This window comes from Bos mutus, chromosome 5 (assembly GCF_027580195.1).
Source record: "Bos mutus isolate GX-2022 chromosome 5, NWIPB_WYAK_1.1, whole genome shotgun sequence".
Taxonomy (NCBI): domain Eukaryota; kingdom Metazoa; phylum Chordata; class Mammalia; order Artiodactyla; family Bovidae; genus Bos; species Bos mutus.
Window position 1 is genome coordinate 77,233,828 of NC_091621.1, and position 23,144 is coordinate 77,256,971.

Here is a 23,144-nt window from a genome sequence, read left to right on the forward strand (position 1 = left end):
ATCAATACTGAAAAAACTATTTGAAAAAATATATTTTTAAATGCAGAAGTTTAAACTATTAGAAGTTTAACCTATTAGAAGTGTAAACTATTTTAAACATGCTTCATCATGCTAAGTATGAAATGACACCATTTGGCTGCATTCTATCTGCTTCCAGTTGCACAATGTAAAAAACAACCATACGACACTAACTTTCCAAAAACTAGAAGAAACTTTTGGAGAACTGCTAAAGAGTTGAAAAAGTGAATTTACATGCACACTCACACATATGCAACACTAACTACAGACATCAAAAATAATGAAAGGTATTTGACTGTTTGACCAAAACCCCATTTAGTCCTCAGGAAAAATATTTTTCAGTGAATGTCCCTCAGAAGCTTAAATAACAGTACTGTCACCTTCAAAGTACATTACTATTGATTCTTTCAATAATATCCTTTACTTGCTGAGTCTGGCAAATTCAAGATTCAAGCATTAGTAAATATTTAAGCCACAGAAATGCTAATGTACTTTTTCATCACATGGGAAACTTACTTCCTAAGACACTTATCAGACCTGCCAGCAAGAAGTAAAGCTCAAGTTTTAAGGGACAAAATGAGAATGACTCTTTTAATTATTAAATTATTAGATCCTGAATAGTCAAAAGAGTTGTCTATAAATTCACCTCCCTTAACTATGTACTATCCTTAAGAGATTTGTGGCTCTTATAATTTAACACTCTTTCCCTCTCCACATACACACTACATAATGCAAAAAAACATGCTCTGAAGAAGGAAAAGTTCTCTCCTAAGTTTTCTCTCCTTAAATAGTAAATCCTTAAAGATATTCCCCATCTCTCCCCAAGAACACAAAAAAGCAGAGCTCTGAACATACTAACCATTTAATAGATATTTGGGGAAATTTCCATCATCCTTAGAGTTATAAGACTGAATATATCAAAAAGGAGAGGGGGAGAACTATTTATCTTTTCATCAAAGTATTACTTCCTAATAAGCATGGAAAGCAACAAAACCCTGTATGTTCTACAAAGCAGTAACCTCAGAGACATTTCAACACTCCCTGAGACTTAACAACAAACTTTGTTGGCAAAACAGATTCCATTTCTCAAAAACACCTTGAAAGTTTTCAAGAACCAGATTGTTCAATCAGGACAGTTTACCATACATTCAACATCTATGACCTTCTTGGAACACACAACCCTGTTTCCTACCACTAGAGTCAGTATAATATTTTCTGATGCTTTATTAAAAGAACATCTGACTTTAGCAGACACCTCTTAATGCTCCTCTAAAAATACATTTTTATATATTATATAAAGTATATTTATATATGCTTTCTAGAACTTCTCACTCTAAAATTTCACTCACTATTGCCCATGTTATGTTTTACAGTCAGACAAAGCTTTTCATTTTCCTGTAATATGGCATTGTCTTAAGACTTTGTCACCAAAAGGACCTGATATCGAGACAAAAGAGCATATATAAACTTTTCATTTTTTCCCAAATTTTAACTTATTACATAATATTAATTCACTCCCTCCTATAAATGAGTTTTAAAGCATTCCAATATACTTGAAAGTCAAAGAAGAAGAAGTACTAAAAGAGTTATTCTCAGGTATTTATCTTTAGGTTTTTACCAATTAATAGAAGTTCATTTCAGGTCCACGTTTTATCTACACCTGGCCATGACAGACTCTGGCATGGCACTGTGTTCAACAGAGACACAGCAAGGAATCGTACAGGCAGGACTGAAACATGGTAAGAGAGAAGCACCTGGGGACCAGTTCACATTCTATACAGTAAGATTTGCCCACAGTTTTAAGTTTCTCTTATTAGAAAATAAACTTTATGATAAATACATGTTTAGTGAACTAGATATGAGTTCACAACTTATATTTCGTTCAACACTGTAATACTAAAAAATCAGCTTAATAAAAAAACACTAGTATTACAAAATAATGGTGTATATAATAAAAGGTATAAGATTCAGAAGATTTGAGCTATCACATACCTATACTCTTGTTATCATTCCTTCTTCTCTGCCTTCTAATTATTCTCTCATAATTATAAAATATGCAGAAGATAAAACAAGAACTATAAACATGGTTATCCCCTAAGTGATACTCGAAACACAAAACTATTTATAGACACACCTTACTTTAAGAACATGCCCTAACTTCCCACATTCAAGTCTACTTGACAAAGAAGTCCAAAGAACCCAAAAGGGGGGTCTAGTGTTTCTTTTCTCTTGGAAGTGAGGGGTGTCTATGCTAATGGAAGAAAACAGCCAGGAGGAGATACAATAACCTTTGTACATTATGCAAAACTTACCCACTTGAAGGATCTAAGGCAATTGCTCTAGGTTGATCCAACTCTTGCCAAAATAAAACTTTTCGTAAAGATCCATCTAAATTAGAAACTTCAATACGATTAGTTTCAGAATCTGTCCAGTACAATTTTTCTCCAAGCCAATCACATGCCAGCCCATCAGGGGACAATAATCCAGAAACAACAACATTCTGTACACTCTCAGTTTTGTTGAACTCTATTCGTTTAATGGCTTCTTCGCTGACATCACTCCAGTATATCAAGCCATGACTAAACACAAAGTCCAACGCAGCTGCATCCTCCAAGCCTCCAACTACAATCGTAGCATTCTCTTTGCCATTTGCAGCATCAACCAATCGCAAGTCCCGTCTGTTTGCATAAAGCAACAAAGGGGCCGCTAGAACGAAAAGAGAAAAGTAAGTAAGTCAAAATGAACAAAATGTATTGATTCCCATAAACTGAGTTTCAAATCAGCGATGGTAAGCAAATACTATCAAAGAGTAAATAAATGTATAGGAAAACTGTCGAAATCTTTTCACAAACAAAGCATTTCTTCTGCAGCATTTTAAATACAAAAGACTTTTAAGAGGGGGAAATAAATTCTACCAGGATGGTCTTTTCTTATTAAAACAGTCTACCAGGACGGTCTTTTCTTATTAAAACAGTCTGTCAGATAAAACAAAAAAGCTTGATCATTTCAAGAATTTGACAAGGATATGGAGCCAGTGGACCACTCACACTTTATTGAGGCAGGGCCTGTAAAATGCTGCAGCATTTTTGGAAAGCAGTTTGGCAGTTTCTTAAAAGAGTAAATAAACAACCTACTATATGATCCAGCCATTCTATGTCTAGATATTTACTTCAGAGAAATAAAAGTGTAATGTCAGTACAAAGACCTATGTATAAAGTTCATAGCAGCTTACTTGTAATAACCCAAGCTGGAACCAACCCAAATGTCATCAACAGACTAATGGATGAATAAACTATGATATATCCATACGATAAAGAGTAATGAACTATTGGGACTTCCCTGGCAGTTCAGTAATTAAGACTCTGAGCCTCCACTGAAGGGAGGCTGGGTTCAATCCCTGGTGGAAAAACTACTGATAAAACCCCACATGCCACAGAGCATAGCCCCCTCCTCTCCAAAAAAGTAATGAACTGTCTGATCATGTAACTTGAGTGAATCTCAAAATAGTTATGTAGAATGAAAGAAGCCAGACAGAGAAAAGTATATACTACATACTCCGTTTATACAAAATTTTAGAAAATTGAGATTAATCTATTGTGACAAAAAGCAGTTCAGTGGTTATCTGGAGGTGGGGAGAGAAGATGGAAAAGAAAAGGAAGGAGGAATGATAACGGGGCATGAGGAAACCGTTGTAGGTGATGACTATACTGTAGCGACTGATGATGGTTCCAGAAGTGTATACATATATCAAAATTTATTTAACTTTACTTATGTGTAATTTATTGTATTATCAAGTATACCTTAATAAAACTCTTCAGTCTGGCAGATATAGTTATTAATACAACTATTTTTTATTGCTTTATATTATTATTAGAATGATCTTCAAATAAGACTTAATACTAGAATTATACATAAAGCCTATCCTAAGAGACAGTATTTAACTCTGAGAAAGCGGAAGCCATTAGGACTAAAGCAGTATAAATGGTGTTTTTTTTTTACCCAAAATATTGGTTTGGGTTTTTTTTTTTTAAAGCATTTATTCCAAGCTTCTGACATTTACTTTCCTGGTACCAATAGTTATTAAAGATACAGAGCACCAATATCGAACAGAAATTTCTATGATAACAGACGTGTTCTCTCCACTGTGCAATACAATAGCCACTGGCCACATGTGGCTACAACTAAAAAATTAATTTTTTAAATTTTATTTAACCTCAATTCATTTATTTTTTTTTTTTTTTTTTTTAATTCTCTTTATTACTTTTAAAAAAAAATCACATGCTCCCCATCCTGAACCCTCCTCCCTCCCAACCTCCCCATACCATCCCCCTGGGCCTTCCCAGCGCACCAGCCCCAAGCATCCAGCATCGTGCACTGAACCTGGACTGGCATCTCGTTTCATACATGACATTTCACATGTTTCAATGACATTCTCCCAAATCTTCCCACCCTCTCCCACAGAGTCCATAAGACTGTTCTATACATCAGTGTCTCTTTTGCTGTCTCGCATAACGGGTTATTGTTACCATCTTTCTAAATTCCATATACATGCGTTAGTATACTGTATTTATGTTTTTCCTTCTGGCTTACTTCACTCTGTATAATAGTCTCCAGTTTCATCCACCTCATTAGAACTGATTCAAATGTATTCTTTTTAATGGCTGAGTAATACTCCATTGTGTATATGTACCACAGCTTTCTTATCCATTCATCTGCTGATGGACATCTAGGTTGCTTCCATGTCCTGGCTATTATAAACAGTGCTGCGATGAACATTGGGGTACACGTGTCTCTTTCCCTTCTGGTTTCCTCAGTGTGTATGCCCAGCAGTGGGATTGCTGGATCATAAGGCAGTTCTATTTCCAGTTTTTAAGGAATCTCCACACTGTTCTCCATAGTGGCTGTACTAATTTGCATTCCCACCAACAGTGTAAGAGGGTTCCCTTTTCTCCACACCCTCTCCAGCATTTATTATTTGTAGACTTTTGGATCGCAGCCATTCTGACTGGTGTGAAATGGTACCTCATAGTGGTTTTGATTTGCATTTCTCTGATAAAGAGTGATGTTGAACATCTTTTCAAGTGTTTGTTAGCCATCTGTATGTCTTCTTTGGAGAAATGTCTACTTAGATCTTTGGCCCATTTTTTGATTGGGTCATTTATTTTTCTGGAGTTGAGCTGTAGGAATTGCTTGTATATTTTTGAGATTAGTTGTTTGTCGGTTTAAGTAGACAAGTGGTCAAATGGACAGCACAGATCTAGAGGCTAAGATGAAGAACACAAATGAGGCACCCAAACAAAAAGCCCAGGATTAAGAAGTAAGAACCTACACGGTCTTCTCTCACAATACTCACTGAAGGCCTGCCATCCAGAGCTAAGACCAACTACCAATGAAAACTAACCACGCCCCATTTAAGAAATTAATCTTTGAAAAATTAAAGTGTTCAAAAAGAGTAAAGAAAAAAGTGATGTTTAAGCCAGTTTATGGGCTGTGTTGGCCAAACAGACTTATGAGGGCCACTATTTTCATCAGTAAGCACAACATGAACTTTCCTTCTAACTAAGTCTAAATCCAACTTTCTTAGTTAAAAACAAATGGGCGGATAGCTTTTTCAAAAAGCGACAGCCCTTTCTACTTGTTTGTGTACCTACAGCTGCTATTGGCAAATTAGTAAATTTCCATCACAGATTCACTTTTGGCTCATTTCAGCCCTTAATACATCACACTACTTATCAGTCCACATTGTGTTCACTGCACTATCTAAAACTGAGTCCCTCATACTATGCGTCCATTATAAAAACCAGGAAAAAGGTCATGTTAGTCAAGGATATAATGCTAAGTGCTGCATAAGGCTAAGAAATAGCCCCAAAACATTTACAATTTAAAATGCAAGGGTGGTAAGAATCCGATATTTATTGGGCACCTTTCTTTATGGTACTTTCCTTGGAAAACTATACAAAATCTGCATACGGCATTAAGGGGCAGCTAAATGTCTTTTATGACTTTCAAGTCAAACATTATCATTTCTACTAAACATCTGGTCTACAAAATCCAAAGAACCTTTCTGGTCATTTAAGGCCTCACAAGCCTTAAGAGTAACAAAAAAAAAAAGGAGGGGGGAGGAGTGGACAAGTCAATTTAAGTTAGCAATATTGATTACAACTGAGGACTATGCATAAACCTATACACACTATTAAAAAGAAATCCTGGAGTTCATCCTGTCCAAACATCCTTCTGATACTTGAATACTTTCTACAATGTTTTCACCAACATCTATTTAGGAATATATTAAATGGGATATCTACAAGGTGTAATCTGATTTCCAATACTGTTTTAATCTACTAAAGAAATACGCTGGATCCCCACACACTTTCCCTGAGTTGTAGCCTATACGCCATGCATTCAATATTTTCATTCCAAGGAACGTATCTTCAGACTTCCTAATACCCAGACTTACTAACTCAAATAAGCACCACCATATCTCTTTAATGAACCCTCACAAGAGCTCAGAAATCCTTCTTTTCCTTTATTAACTTCCTACCAATCTTTCTCTAGTGCCATTCTAACCTTCTTCTGCTTTCCTGAAGACAAATTCCATGCTCTGAATCCTTCATCCCACATCATCTCACAAAGTAATCTCAGTGAAGCAGGAAGTGAGGTAAATATTATACATCCCCAACATCTTAAACCTCTCAAAAATCTCTTTATATCCCATCCATCCTCCTCTATGTTGTCCTCAGTCTCAAATGACAAGCTTTCCTTCCTCCTTTCTCAGTCTATACCTATATTTGAAACTAAAAGGCAGGTTAAGCATGATCAGAAGAATTAACACTATATTATAAGGAGAACATTCTACATAGGTGGGGCTACGGTCAACATTTTTTTTCCAACTGGAAATAGACCTTTTAGGAAGCTCAATGATCTCATCCTCTCATATACTCTCTTGTTTGAATGGTATATCTATATTGGTCATTCTGTGAAATCTTATTTCTTTTGTATATAAAATAAGTTATATCATTTATATTCAACAAAATGCACATATACATATTTAAAGTGTACAGTTCAATAAACTTTAATAAATGTATGCAACTATGACAACCACTCCAATCAAGACACAGAATATTTCCATTACTCCCCAAGTTCTCTGTTCCTTTGCCATATATCCCGGTTACTCCTGGCCCCGGCAACCATTGATCTGCTTTCTGTTGCTATTGATTAGCTTTGCCTGTTATCTAGATTTTTGTGGAATCCTGTAGTGTGTACTCTTTTGTTGACATATTTTTGAGATTCATCCATTTTGTTGTATGTATCAACATTATTGTTGAGCAGAATTCCATTGTATGTATATACTAAAATTTGTTTATCCATTTTCCAGTGTGTAGAATTCAGACTGTTTACAGTTTTTAGCTATTATTAGTGAAGCTGCTATAACAATTCATGTACAAATTTTTGTGAAGTCATATACTTTCATTTCTCTTGAATAAACAACTAGGAGTGGGACTGCTGGGTCACAGAGAAGTTCGTATGCTGATCAACATTTTTGAATGCTGCAAAAATGTCAAGAATTAAGGACAGATAAGGCAAGTTGGATTTGGTTATGACAACTTGGAGAAAGCAGTTTCAGTTGAGTGATAACGTGGTAAGTTGGACTAAAGGAGTCAATAGCTAACAGATGGTTAAATGAAGTGTACATCAATATTGTAAGATTTTGTGGTTAATTATTCTCTTCGTGATAGAAAGGTTAGCTTTATTAAAAACAAAATGTTTTGATAGCAGGGACCTGGCAAGAGCCATTGCAGATATAAGAAACAGGATGGTGAGATGGCCAACAAGAAGTTATTTGGGTAGAACTGAAACTCGGGCTGGAGATGACTTGAAAATCACTGGACTTCAGCTGCTTGTGATCAGGTAAACTCAGATAATCTTCTCTTCTATACTTCCATACTTAAAAAACAAGAGTATGGACAAGAAAATTTTACAAGTTGACCATCTCTCCCTGCCATAAAATTCAATTCATCACCTTTCTCCCACAGGAAACCCTCAAGAGTCAATGATACCACAATTTTCCTAATTTCTCTGTGGTGTCATGGAGCCATCCTTGACACCTTCCTTTCCCCCTTCTCTCCGCCCCCTCCCCCAACCCCATCTGCCAATTACAATCTTCTTGATTCTTCTTTAGCAGGTCCTTATCTCTGCCTCTTGTTTTGCACTTTTTAGACCACTACCCTACTCTAGCCCTTCATTACCCCATGCTAAACTACCTCAATAGTAAACGATCTCAAAACTCTCTCCCTTCCCTTTTCTACTTCGTGTGTGTGTGTGTGTGTGTGTGTGTGTGTGTGTGTTAGTTGTTCAGTCGTGTCTGACTCTGTGTGACCCCACTGACTGGGTCCTGAGGGGTCCTGCCAGGATCCTCTGTCCATAGCATTCTCCTGGCAGGAATACTAGAATGGGTTGCCATTCCCTTCTCCAGGGGATATTCCCAACCCAGGGATTGAACCTGAGTCAATCTGCATTGAAGGCAGATTCTTTACCATCTGAGTCACCAGGAAGCCTACTTCTAATACTTGCTATTTTATCTAATTCAAAAAGGTTTCTGATTTCCTTTGCCTAAAATTAAAAAGCCTCAATACCTCAGGGCTCCACTAGGTGACTTTTACCTACGACTCCACCTTACCCTCGGAGAAGGCGGTGGCACCCCACTCCAGTACTCTTGCCTGGAAAACCCCATGGACGGAGGAGCCTGGTAGGCTGCAGTCCATGGGATCCCAAAGAGTCGGACATGACTGAACGACTTCACTTTCACTTTTCACTTTCCTGCATTGGAGAAGGAAATGGCAACCCACTCCAGTGTTCTTGCCTGGAGAATCCCAGGGACGGGGGAGCCTGGTGGGCTGCCGTCTATGCATGGGGTCGCACAGAGTCGGACACGACTGAAGTGACTTAGCAGCAGCAGCAGGCCAACTGACACACTGACTTGGTCTGACCAGTTTAGTCAGGCTTCTCTGTTCCCCACAGACCGCTAAACTTTGGCTAGCTCTAAGCTTAAGCAAGCCAATCCAGAACACCCTCTCTTTAAGCAAGCCAATCCAGAACACCCTCTCTTAAGAACTCATTTGAAGTATCAGCTGACACCACACACACACACACCCGTCATGTTAAAACTGCCCGGGCCATGTCATCCGCTAACCTCTCACCGCTTGTCCCACTTTCCCACAAAGATCCTGCTGGTACTATTCACTGAAAGCACTTTTTGTGTTTGATTCTGAGATATCTGCATACCTTGTGGTCAGAGCAATCTCCTAACTGCAAAAGCCTTTTCAAATAAAATCTCTCCTTGCCAAGTAGGAATTTAGTTTTATTTGACATGTGTATAGTAACATGACTTGGATGAGGATTGGACCTCACCCGTGCCATCCCCACCTCAATAATCATATTTCAAGAGTCATTTCAACTCCTCTCCTGCTAAGAGATTCAGGTATCTTTCCCTGAGTTTAAATCCTGAACCAGTGCTATAGCCATCTTATCTACTACAACATGGTAAGAAGTTACTTTAATATTTTCCGGCAAAGAATTTTTGTGACTCTCTGACCTCAACACACCTCAACCAACACACCTCAACCATCACATTCTAACTCTTGAGTGGGAATATTCCCAGCTCTTCTGTGAGGCCTCTTTCTTGACTCCTACAGTGGAGATGACAGAAGGGAATTTCCTTGGCTCCTCACAAAGGAATATTCTTTACCAGCTCTTTTCAAGTCTCATGTCTGGTTTAACTATCTAACCCCATAGGTAATTCTCACTCCAATGAGCGCCCTTCCATCTCATCCGACATGCTGCACCATTACAGCACTAATCCAGTCCAGTATCTTCAAAAATGCAAAATTTTACTACAACAATTTAGAACTTCCATATCCTCCTTGAGAAACAGGATGGATCTCCCTAAAACCTCCCCTTTTCCATCATCCTCTCTCTTCCTTTTTACCACCCTCAAGCTTCCCTTCAGCTCCCCCTGAATCCTTAACTGTCCTCCTTTAATACCCCAATCTCCTCCACCCCTCTTACCCACTCTTCTCACACCAACCCCTCAGCTCCCTGTAGTCACTATCACTTTAAGGCTCCCTTTAACCCACTAGGGACTCTTGGACCTGGAGTCAAAAATACAAATTGGAAATAGGCTAGATCTTTTATCCACTCAAATGAGCTTGAGACACCCAGACAGCCTGTGGTCTCTCTTCCATCCCTCACTCAAAATGTAGTCCACAGTCTCCCTGAGATTACATGTCAGGGCAAAGAAAATCCAAAAGGTCTCCTCCACAAATCATGGTGGGAAGATGGTAACCTTCACAGTGACTGAGTAGATAACCTCAACCTGCCCTATCTGCCAGAAACACAATTAAAAATAAAGGAAGGAAGAGAACGAGCTCTTCTATACAAACCATCAGCGAGCTGAAACTTTAAACTGAAGCTGTAGTAAGCTCTCTATTTAGGTGTTCCTATGTGTACATGTGTATGCATGTTATATGTATATGTGTACATATGTATGTATATATGTACACACACATGTATATGTATCTATATATGTGTGTGTATATGTATCTATATATAGAATGTGTCTATATATACATATATATATGAAAAATTACTTCCCTACCTTCAGTTGGTATTGCCAAGTTTAATTTTACATTATGAAATCCCTTAAAGGAGTTCTGAGTAGAACTGATGGTGGTGGTGGTGGCACAATTCTGTGAAAAGACTAAAAACTACTGAATTATACACTTGAATTGTATAATGTGACTAAAGCTGTTAAAATGAAAACAAAAAGTGCTCATAGAAGAGATTTCCTGAAATTAAGGAAATTAAAATTCTTAAACTTTCACAACTTTAATTACAGAAACTAACCCAAATGTTTTAAGAATCCAAGTTTAAAAACATTTAGGCAAATCTTTTTATGTGAGACTAGTTTGATATCATAGGTTTAATAAAAACAGCTATGTCTTCTGAGTTACAGGCATTAAGTATAACACGAGTACATTTTTATTCTACTTGAAAACTCTCTTCCTAAACTTTTACAGGCTTATTGACAGAATAAACTAGCATTATATCTATATCTGTATTTAGCCAAGTTGACTCATTATTCTGACAAACTGTATTTTGAAAGTAATTAAGTCTTGTAATAGGCCAACTTGAAGATCATTTCCAAAATCTTTTAGCATAAGTCTAAGGCTTTAAGTTACTAAGTTAGTACATGAATATTCATTAAATACCTAGGTCATTCCTGTGTAAGACAGAACACTGAGGCATAAGCATTTCAAGTTTATATAGGTTTCTGATTCTTATTTTCATGGCACCAAGAAGCTATGTATATTTGAGTCTATTAATAAATATATTCATTTCTGCCACACTGAGAAGTTGTACTATTTGGAAGAATATGACTATAAGTTGTAAGTTGTAAGATATATACTCATAAGCTCCACCAGTCTACTACAAAATGCTACTGCTGCTGCTGCTGCTGCTGCTACTAAGTCGCTTCAGTCATGTCCAACTCTGTGCGACCCCATAGACGGCAGCCCACCAGGCTCCCCCGTCCCTGGGATTCTCCAGGCAAGAACACTGGAGTGGGTTGCCATCTCCTTTTCCAATGCATGAAAGTGAAAAGTGAAAGTGAAGTTGCTCACTCATATCCGACTCTTAGCGACCCCATGGACTGCAGCCTACCAGGAAAATCCCTCTGCCCACGGGATTTTCCAGGCAAGAGTACTGGAGTGGGTTGCCATTGCCTTCTCCGACTACAAAATGCTGGTGTATGACAATTCACAATTCTTTACCTCATAGTTTTCTCTGTAAAATAGAAGTTACTGTAATTACAAGTTACAATCTTGTATGTAAAGGAGACCCTAATAGGAGAAATGATGACAGAAAGGAACAACTCTGTATACAAGTTATGCAAGATGTTGCTTTTAAGGAAAAAGAAAACAGTACTAAAGTAAAATGACTAAATTTTAGAATTTAGTGTTTCAGAATGAGAAAAAGGAACATATATAGAACAAAACCTGAATAGAAACAGAAAAAGTTACAACAAATTCATGAAAAAAATAATTTTGTCATCAAAGCCAGCTAAGACTTGACAGGTTTATTTGTGAGATTTTCAGAAAATCCTTCACTATCAAATATTATATTTGTATAAAACTAAAATTTGATTTTCTACTAAAATGACAAAAACTTTTTGGGTTACTGATCTGCTCTTAAAGAGGTTATAAAAGGTTTTTCTTTGCCTTCTGAATAACCAATCTCCCAGGAAGCCAAAAATTCAGTGTCTTTTCGGAATTTCCTGTACTTGGTCTTAATTTCATCACATCTTACTATTTTAAAAAGTCTTCTCTCTTTTGAAAGAGCTAAGGTTGCTTCCCATGTTCACTTTCAAAAAAAATTTGTTTCTGACACTGATCCATGATCCTATTTAATAGAATGTTCAAATTTCCTGACAGTTTTTGACATTCTGTCTTTTCAAAATAAAATACCAAATGATGTGTTTTGCACCTATAACTCTTTAGAATTTCCTAAAGGGCCCCTGGAAGTTCACAAAGGATTAATCCTTTCACCTTGTAAAAAGAGAGGCATTAAAAATAACTGGTTTATTTGATCAATGTTTTGCTTCTAATGTTATGGGAAGCACAGTCAAGTCAGAAGAGATGCTTACCCTCCCTAGATTAAATCTGCATGAGTAAAATGTCAATATGATTAAAAGTTGAATGAGGTTCCTGGAAATTTATCATTAGTCTCAGTGTCCACAACATGCTTCTACTGATCAACAGACTGAGCGGTGCTTTCTCCAATATTACACAACAGTACAGTGTCAATTATAATTTTCATTACTCTTTCTTTTATGATTTTTTTTTAGTATTATCTTGGTCATAACTTCATTTCTTTAATTTGAATACAGTATATTCTTGGTAGACCAGTGAGGGTTCTCCATCAGGGATTCACACAACTTATTTATGGAATTTCATTAGACAGATGTTCAGGACTTACTCCAGACTTAACCAAAAAAATTTTACTTGATAACCCTGATATTACTCTTCATATGCTCTAACTATATGCTTCAAGATACATTATGTCTCAGGATTACTACATACCTTTAAGTCTTCTTCTCTGCAAAGATTATATTCATTTATACTCATGAATCAACATAATATCTACTTTTTAAAAATAAGATTAATCATTATGTTTATAGGTATTTTGCCTAAAACTTCTCTAAACTTATTTTGGTGTGCATGCCATAAAAACACCCAAACTTATTTATCAACTGCATTTTTTTCTATAACAAACTCTCATCAGATCTTTCAGTTTTTAAATTACCCATAATAAACTATCACCACCACTTTAAGTCTTGTCATTACAGAGTGCTGAGTGTTGTTTTACTTTGATGTTTCTCTGAAAGCACCTGCAAATCAGCTACTGGCCAAGCATTTGTCTTCAACAACAAAACAAGTATTGCTAAAAGAGGACTGTATTCTTGGACACAAGCTTCTGACGGCATCACTTAAATAACTTTGAGACTATATTGAGTCAGGATTATGGATCCATGAGACTGCTAACCCAAGATCTAGCAGAACAAGAATTAATCACTCAGGACTGAATAAACTGACAGTGACTGTGGGTTTTAAAATACTGCTGATGCTTTAATGTCCTATTCTCTAGATATAAGGAATTTGTTTCTCTTTTCTCTTAAGCTACCTGTAATTCAATGACAATGTAAGTAACCTACAATGCAAGTTTACTTCTGTAAACGAAAATAAGACATTTATCTTTCTCTCCAATTCCATCATTCAAAAACAAAACTCAGGTATTAACTGAGTTTTCTTATTTCCATGGCAATATAGTTATTTGCATAAGTTCAATAAGAGTCTGTCCTCCAGGCTGGAAACATTATTATGCAACCAAGGCTTTGACTGGATGTCATATTTGAAAGTCATGTTCCTTTAATCTAATACCACCAGACACTTTTAAGGAGCTGTGGTTGATTTTATGGAGCAATGCTTACAGTCCTCTTGGGAAAACTAGACTGATACTTGGCTTACAGAGTTCTCAGACTTAAAGGTAAAGTAAGCAAAGTTAATTTCAGGCAGGAACCCCAGGATATTCTGGGGACTTGAGGAATTCACCCAAATCTCTAAGTACTGCAAGTGAAATCCAATGGTGAGTACCTGACTTGGCTTTCTTGGCCTCAAGAGGCTTTTAAAGTTCATTCCAAGATTCGTTATAAAAAAATCCCACTGAAGCAAACTTAAAATGCCTACACCTATATAAATAATCAGACCAAACTTACAAGGACTTCAGCCTACCTTGTTGTGGACTGAATGTTTGTGCCCCTCAAAATTCACATGCTGAAACCCTACAAGTGAATGTTATCAGGAGGTAGGGCCTTGGGGAGGTCATAAGGGTGAAATCCTCATAAATGGGATCAGTACCCTTATAAGAGTCCAGGGAGAGCTCTCTTCTCTCTGCCCTGAGAAGATACAAAGTGAGGTCTTAGCTGTCTGCAACCTGAAGAGAGTCCTCAGCAGAATCTGACCATACTGAGACCCTGTTGTTGGCCTATCAGCCTCCAGACTGTGATAAATGAAGTTCTGTTGTTTATAAGTCATCCAGTCTATATTGTGTTAGAGCAGCCTGAGTGGACTAAAACATATTCCTAAGACTGACAAATCTTGTTTTAAACAACAGTAGGACTGACCAAGTCCTCAAAATTGCCCTCGCTTAGCCACTGACTTGGCTCGACCAAAAAGTCTAACTTTAGTCAGACTTTTCTCTTTCCTACAAGCCCCTAAAGTTTGGTTAGCTCTAAATGTAAGCAAGCTTATGTTAGGTCCCCTATCAGCTCTTTCCAAGCCATCAACTGACTCTGACTGCAGGAAATTAGAAACTCCAGTTTCACTTTCCTGATCTTGAATCTGCTCACCATCACCCACTCAGCTCACACTCCTACAAAGTTCCTGCTAGACTGCTCACCCTTCTTCATAAAAATCTTTTTGTGTTTTACTTTGAAATGCCTGCAGATGGTACAGTCAGAGCTTTCTCCCTATTGCAATTATCTTTTTGAATAAAGTCTTTTCATACTCAAATCTGGATTGGCTTTTACTTATCAGTAATATGACAAACCACCTACATGCAAACTCCAAAATTTAGTTCAGTTCAGTCCCTCAGTCGTATCTGACTCTTTGCGATCCCATAGACCGCAGCCTGTCCAGCCTCCCTGTCCATCACCAACTACCGGAGTTTACTCAAACTCATGCCCGTTGAGTCGGTGACGCCATCCAACCATCTCAATCTCTGTCGTCCCCTTCTCCCGCCTTCAATCTTTCCCAGCATCAGGGTCTTTTCCAATTAGTCAGTTCTTCGCATCAGGTGGCCAAAGTATTGGAGTTTCAGCTTCAGCATCAGTCCTTCCAATGAATATTCAGGACTGATTTCCTTTAGGACTGACTGACTGGATCTCCTTGCAGTCCAAGGGACTCTCAAGAGTCTTCTCCAACACCACAGTTCAAAAGCATCAATTCTTTAGCGCTCAGCTCTCTTTATAGTCCAACTTTCACATCCATACATGACTACTGGAAAAACCATAGCTTTAACTAGACAGACTTTTGCTGGCAAAAGTCTGCTTTTTAATATGCTATCTAGGTTAGTCATAACTTTCCTTCCAAGGAGCAAGCGTCTTTTAATTTCATGGCTGCAATCACCATTTGCAGTGATTTTGGAGCCCAAAATAAAGTCTGCACTGTTTCCACTGTTTCCCCATCTATTTCCCATGAAGTGATGGGATCAGATGCCATGATCTTAAGTTTTCTGAATGTTGAGCTTTAAGCCAACTTTTTCACGCTCCTCTTTCACTTTCATCAAGAGGCTCTTTAGTTCTTCTTCACTTTCTGCCATAAGGGTGGTGTCATCTGCATATCTGAGGTTATTGATATTTCTCCCGGCAATCTTGATTCCAGCTTGTGCTTCTTCCAGCCCCAGGGTTTTTCATGATGTACTCTGCAGATAAGTTAAATAAGCAGGGTAACAATATACAGCCTTGACATTCTAATCGGGAAAGGAGTACGTCAAGGCTGTATATTGTTGCACTGCTTATTTAACTTATCTGCAGAGTACATCATGAGAAATGCTGGGCTGGAAGAAGCACAAGCTGGAATCAAGATTGCCGGGAGAAATATCAATAACTTCAGATATGCAGATGACACCACCCTTATGGCAGAAAGCGAAGAAGAACTAAAGAGCCTCTTGACCTCCAAAATTACAATGATATTTATTTTCCCCTATCAAACGTGATTGGTGTCACTTTCAAAACCATATTAAGGTACAGGTGAATTTAGGTGCACACAGAAGGCACTGTGTGTAAAATTACTGTCCAGAGTACAAGCAATCTGGCCTTAGGTCAGTCATTCATCTTTCTAGTGTCAATTAGCAACTTAAAAATTCAGTATTTTTTTTGCCTAAAAGTATGATTTCACTTCACATCCCCAAGCTCCTGGCCCTTCCAAGCAAGGTATTACAGAAACAAAATTTAGCACTGAATTACTTAGTTTTCACCAAACTGAGCCCAGGTACATTTCAGAGTTTTCCAATCTCTCATGTGAATGACTTAAACCTTTTGTGAGAAAAGTCACTACTTCCACAAATAACACTAACAGCTTGAGAAACAAAAGCAGCTACTAATAAAAACAAATAACTGTTTTCCTTATATTTATGATGAATTATGTTTTAAATGAATAATCTCAAAGGCAAATACTCTATTCTTTAGGTTGCCTGGTCCAGGTATCTGACTAAATTTCCAAGTTATTCACAAGAAGCAGAATTCTATTCATTAAGGGGAGGCTCCTTTTACAGAAGAAATATAAAGACTCTCATATAAAGCATGAAACATACAAGGCAGGAGCTCAGTATAGTATTTACCCACCCTACAGGGAGAAGTCCATCAATCGAATGATTTTAATTTATAAACAAATAATACAATGAAAAAATTTCAATTAGAAATACTTTGATTATTTTCTCCATAAATATGGGCAATTTTAAAATAAATATCATAATCAACTATTTATTCTTATTTATAATAATCACATAAAAGGTTCAAGTTGTAATCCCTTAAAAGGTAAAATAAATTAAGCAGACAGAGGCCATGTTGTTTATATAAAATAGAAAATATCGTAGTATTTCATGTAGTTCTAGTTGCAGAATAATCAAGTTCAAAAATTACTGGCCTAAAACAGTGCCCAGAACATGTTTTGTCTTTCCTGAGCATTAACATTTCTTTTAAATTAGCCATCTTAACAATAGTAACTCTTCATGCAAAATCTACTACTGTCCATGCATTATGCTATCTATCCCTTTGCAAACAAACCGTAAGTTCTCACAGAAATCTTGGAAGATACTACCCCATCTAATAGTAGGAACCAAAGCTAAGAAACCTGTCCAAGGGTGCCATAAAGTGGTAGAAGACTTGAACTTGGTTTGTCAATAAAGCCTATAGCTTTCTGCTACAGTGCCCCTCCGTATAGTCTTCTCAGAATATGTTTGCGTTAAAATTTCCATGAAAAAAATCAATTTTCTCAGAGTAATTACCCATGGCCTAAACATAACTATAACCTGTTACTTATTTTTCCATTATGTTCAATTTATAAATTCACATAGAATATTTTCCATTTATATACTCCTTCAAAAAACCTTCCTTGATACTCAAAAAAAGACTAACCTTTCTGATAGTCAAAGCATATACAACTAACGAAACAGAAAAGTATTTCAGTTCAGCAAATGGAAAAATTTCAATTAAAGAAAAGAAAAATTCTCTGAAAAACTGAACCATGGGAAATTAGTTAGGCCTGATGAAAACAATGAGCTGAAACCCAAAAGTTTCATAACCAGTCAAATTATTTCCTAGCCAGATGAGCAAATCTAAAGCCAAGTAAGTAAGCAGGGATTAAAGTATCAAATTTAATTATATGAAACTGTCATCAAATATCAATTCACATGACTCACCCTAATGCTTAAAAGGCTACCTAGCTCAGGTTCTCTCCACATGTGTTCTTGGAACACAGGTTCAGCAGAATGTTACAAAATTACAGAATTCACCAAAAAAGTTCATTGTTGAGTTTGGGAAACAGTAGATTTCAACAAAGTTAAAACTGGTCTCTACCCCATAACTTCTCAGAGCCCTTAGTGCCTTAATATGAATTAAGAACCTGCATAAGAAGGATTCATTATCCTAATGAAGCTAATGAAGGTGTACAAAGATTAAATGAACTATCCAAGGTCACACAGCTAGCAACTGGCAAACTTAGAATGAGAATCAAATTCTGATTCCCACTCTAAAATTCATTCTATCTTCCTAAGATCTCATTATACTGGATATTAAGCAATTTGCCAAGGACCACTCCTATAAAAATTTGAGATGGAAAACACTAGTGGCTTGTGCTGACAGTATTTACCACCACCCCGCCAAAACAAATTAACAACAACAAAAAAAGATAAGTAGCAAAGGATTCTTACAAAACAACAAAGTCTTCTCAAAATATGCTGGGACACAGTATTTATAAAATTTACACACCTATGGTACTCCGAAACTTATCAGTTCAGTTCAGTTGCTCAGTCGTGTCTGACTCTTTTCGACCCCATGAATCGCAGCACGCCAGACCTCCCTGTCTATCACCAACTCCCGGAGTTCACTCAAACTCACGTCCATCAAGTCAGTGATGCCATCCAGCCATCTCATCCTCTGTCGTCCCCTTCTCCTGCCCCCAATCCCTCCCAGCATCAGAGTCTTTTCCAATGAGTCAACTCTTCGCATAAGGTGGCCAAAGTACTAGAGTTTCAGCTTTAGCATCATTCCTTCCAAAGAACACCCAGAACTGATCTCCTTTAGAATGGACTGGTTGGATCTCCTTGCAGTCCAAGGGACTCTCAAGAGTCTTCTCCAACATCACAGTTCAAAAGCATCAATTCTTCAGCGCTCAGTCCAACTCTCACACCCATACATGACTACTGGAAAAACCATAGCCTTGACTAGACGGACCTTTGTTGGCAAAGTAATATCTCTGCTTTTGAATATGCTATCTAGGTTGGTCATCACTTTCCTTTCCCAGGAAATCAAAGCTATAATCTTTTCTAACTAGTAACTGGATGGAAGTTAAGGATGGCAACCTAGATGGTGAAGTCCATCAGAGCAGGGCCCATGTTGATTTTGCTCACCAATGTACCATCGGAGTCTGATACACAGTAGATATTCCATAGCTAATTGCTGAAAGAATGAACAATAAATCCATGCTCTAATATTAATCAGCTGTAAGATTTTGATCAAGTTATAATCTCTCTGAATTTGAGTTTCCCCACTTGCAAATGAAGTGGTTAGACCAGAAGGATCAAAATCTTTAAGAACTTGTGAATCTCATAGAAATTAAATCTCAAATCCCTGGCATTTGAGGATATGTCCACCATCGAAAATTGTAACAAAAAATAACATTTGCAAATCACTTTATATTCAGTATTTCATTTAATATGCCCAACAAATTTGCAAACTAGCTTGGTAATACTACCCACATTTTACAGATAAAGAAACTGGAGCCCAGAGAAACTAACTAGATCAGAATCATAAGGTTATTTGGTAGTGACACACAGACTTTAGGAGAAGGCAATGGCACCCCACTCCGGTACTCCTGCCTGGAAAATCCCATGGACGGAGGAGCCTGGTAGGCTGCAGTCCATGGGGTCGCTAAGAGTTGGACACAACTGAGCGACTTCACTTTCACTTTTCACTTTTATGCACTGGAGAAGGAAATGGCAACCCATTCCAGTGCTCTTGCCTGGAGAATCTCAGGGAAAAGATTCCGAGTCTACGGGGTTGCACATAGTCAGACACGACTGAAGCGACTTAGCAGCAGCAGCATGGACTTTAAACTCAAGGTTTGGGTGCTGAAGTCCTCCAATCTTTCCATTACACTTTGTCCTCTGATGACAGGGATGAGGACACAGTACAGATAATGACAGCATTTTTCCCGGCTTTCAGCTATTGATTTAACTGGGCCAGAGGACCAAAGGTCTCCCAAACTCTCCCATCATCCCATCTTCCCAATGTTAAACCTCCAACTCTTCTGTGAAGAAAAGTGATCTTAATACAACAAAGTAATCACGTTTCTCCCTGGAGTTCAAGATTAACTAATAACACAATTTTAACAGAGAATGACATTATCAGGGAACGAGAAGAACCTAAATTATGAATAAAAATCTTTCACAGTAAAAAGAGTTTTAGTTCAAATATATACCCATGGTTAACTATGTTAAATTCAAAGGCCACCTTAAACCATGATTAGACTGTATTTAAATTAAGAGCTTCACTTTCAGAAATTCTATTGGTGGAAATGAGGCAATTTGAACTATTAACTTTTCTAGGTCTTCTTATATAATATCATACTTCATAATATTATTTCAAGTGTAACTTCTCTTAACTCCAATAATGAATAAACTCAATTCTGGGCTCAATCCTGGTGTCAAACAAGTGGCATTTACAACATAACCTTCTCTTCCAAGAAATACAATTGGGCAACCAGAAGCATCTGGGTAATGGAATGCAATTTCACCAAGGCTTTAACCCAACAGGGGACTCTATTTGTTAATTCTATTAGCCTTCTGTTTTAAAAATACATCCATATTCTATGTCAAATAAAATTGTTTCTCACAACTATAGCAAAATCCCCTTCAATAGGGACTATATCATACTAAAATAAACATATACTTACTAGACCTCTCAAGTACATACCACTACATTCAATTCTCTGCCAAGAAAATAAAATAAGCACTAGCTTTCTAAAGTTTACACGTGGAAATAGTTTAGAATATGCTTACAGTGAGTTGTAATTAAGTATAAGTAGATAAAATAGGCAGACCTAATAATCCTGCTGTTGCGGCTGCTGTTTAGTCACTTCAGTTGTGTCCCAGTTAAATCAACAGCTCTTTTGCGACCCCCAAGGACTGTAGCCTGCCAGACTCCTCGGTCCATGGGATTTCCCAGGCAAGAACACTGGAGTGGGTTGCCATTTCCTTCTCCAGGGGATCTCCCTGAATAATCCTGAAGTGTAACTACAGAAAAAAATTCCTCCTCCAAAACAATGTCAATCACACTCATCCAATAAACATATACTCAGAAATGGCATATCTGGCTCATTTATAACACAAGACTGTTACTACTGTGTTCTGGAAACTTCAGTAAGTGTGCACACTGAACATAAAATTTAGCCTATTAAATTAACAGCTAAAAATCTCCTTAGACCCAAGAGGCCTGAAAAGAACTGACCACAACACAAGTGAGAATTGTTAACTGACACCAAAGCTTCAAGTCATTCCATCAATTGGTACTTAAATTCCTCTGCTGGTAAATGCCCCATAGCATCAGAGTCATCACCACTTCACCACTGATGTGAGAAGAGCTGTTGAAATCTCGCGGGCCAGTCAAAAACCTCAGTGAACTGTCACAAAATAAAAGTCGCAGGATATGTGACAGCTTCGCAGGTCAATCTAAAAAACAAAACCTGGGACCACCGAATTTACGCGATTCTCTATTCTCGGGGCAGATTACCTAGAATAGGGCAGATTACCTAGAATAGCCTATTTACCAACGTGCCACGCAGTCTCCAGGGGAGCGCAGCAGATGATAACTTAGGTCCCAGGACAGGCTCCTCTCCACCAAGGATGACTTTCCTACTTGGTGCCAACTGTACACTTGCATGCTCCGAAAATAGGGGCAAGTCCTGAATGCCAGAGGTTGCAAGGGCAACGTTTCTATTTTATTACGGACTGGAGCCCAGGCGATTCCCCAAGGCTGAAAACACTCGACCTATAACCTCGGAGTCCCTTTCCAACTGTGCTCTCACCCACGATCATTACATCCTCCACGGAAACCAGTTATTAGTTGTTACAAGGCCTGGAAAAAATAGTAAGAGGGTTCTAAAAGTTCACGGGACCCACAGGGAAAAGGTGGGGGCTTGGAGGGAGAAATCCAAACGCTGAAGCATCTTGGGCTCCAACGTTCCGAGAGCCAAAATCCATACAAAGCCCCTCGTCCCCGGTGACTGCAGGCAGGGGACCCACCGATCTCCAGTCACTCGGACAGGATGGGGCTCCGAGGGCAGGTCATCCCGCCAGGCAGCCCGGACCAACGCTCTGTCCGGACGCGGTGGGCCAAGCGAGGCGGGGGCTGCAGCGTGGCCGGGCGGAGCGCGCAGCCCCTTCTCCCGGGCCCCTTGCTCCCTCCTTCCCCACCACCAGGCCTCTCCCGACTCCTCTTCCCCAGCTTCGCCTCCCCTCCTCCAATCCCCCCCCGCAGACACAACAGACCGAGACGCCCTCCTTCCCCCCGCAAATCCCACCAACTTTCTCGTCCCCCCGCTTTCTCTCCCACCTCTCAGGAGCACGCAGAAACTGCAGGCCAGGAGGCTCCTCAGGACGGCCCCCATCTTCCCTTCTCGCGTTCGCTTCTCTCACCGGCGAGGGGCGGCCCGAATAGGGGGAGGCGAGGAGCCGGGGCGGCCGCCGCAGCGGCAGGTCTGCACGCTCATGCTTCCCAGCTTTCCAGAGAGAGAAGAAAGAAAAGGGGGGCCCGTCAAGGCTCCGCGCGCGCCGCCGCCGCCGCCGCCCTCTCTACCGCGCCGCGCCGCCCGGAGCTCGCGCGACGCCAGCGTCTGCTTCCATCCCGCCGCCTCCTCCCCCGGCGCCCCGCTTCCCCCGCGCAGCTCCTCATTCAGCCTCTTCCTCTCACGCAGCGGCGCAGGGATACGCCTCCCGCCGTCACGGATCGCCGCCGAGGTCTCCCTGCGCGCGGGCGAGCGCTCCCCTCCCTCGGCGCCGCCTCCCGGGCAGGTTAGAAAAGGAGAGGAGGCCGTGCGCACAGCCTCGGCGAGGAGACCCCGGGAGATCTGCGGGGCCAGTAGAGGCGGGCTGGAGGGGAAAGGCCGCCCGGCGGCGCATTCCGAAGGGATTCTTTCCCGGGCCGGCCCCTTCAGCCCTCCCCGCGGAGGGCGTGAAGCAACGTTGAATAACATCGGGAGCCGGCGTGGTCGGGACTACTTTCTGCGGCTCGGCCC

At 39.2% G+C, this 23,144-nt stretch overlaps 1 protein-coding gene across 4 annotated transcripts in view; it reads right to left on the minus strand.

Annotated features, from left to right (window-relative positions):
• LRP6 (LDL receptor related protein 6) overlaps positions 1 to 22,604 on the minus strand; it is a 178,694-nt gene extending 156,090 nt beyond the window's left edge. For all 4 annotated transcript variants that reach the window (XM_005890037.2, XM_005890036.3, XM_070371106.1 and 1 more), the window contains exons 1-2: positions 22,463 to 22,604; positions 2,331 to 2,724 (exon numbers count right to left, since the gene is read on the minus strand). In XM_005890037.2, coding sequence (XP_005890099.1) covers positions 2,331 to 2,724; positions 22,463 to 22,517 — 449 coding nt within the window. In that variant the 5' untranslated portion in view covers positions 22,518 to 22,604. The remainder of the gene's footprint in view (positions 1 to 2,330; positions 2,725 to 22,462) is intronic.
• Positions 22,605 to 23,144: the final 540 nt, after the last annotated feature.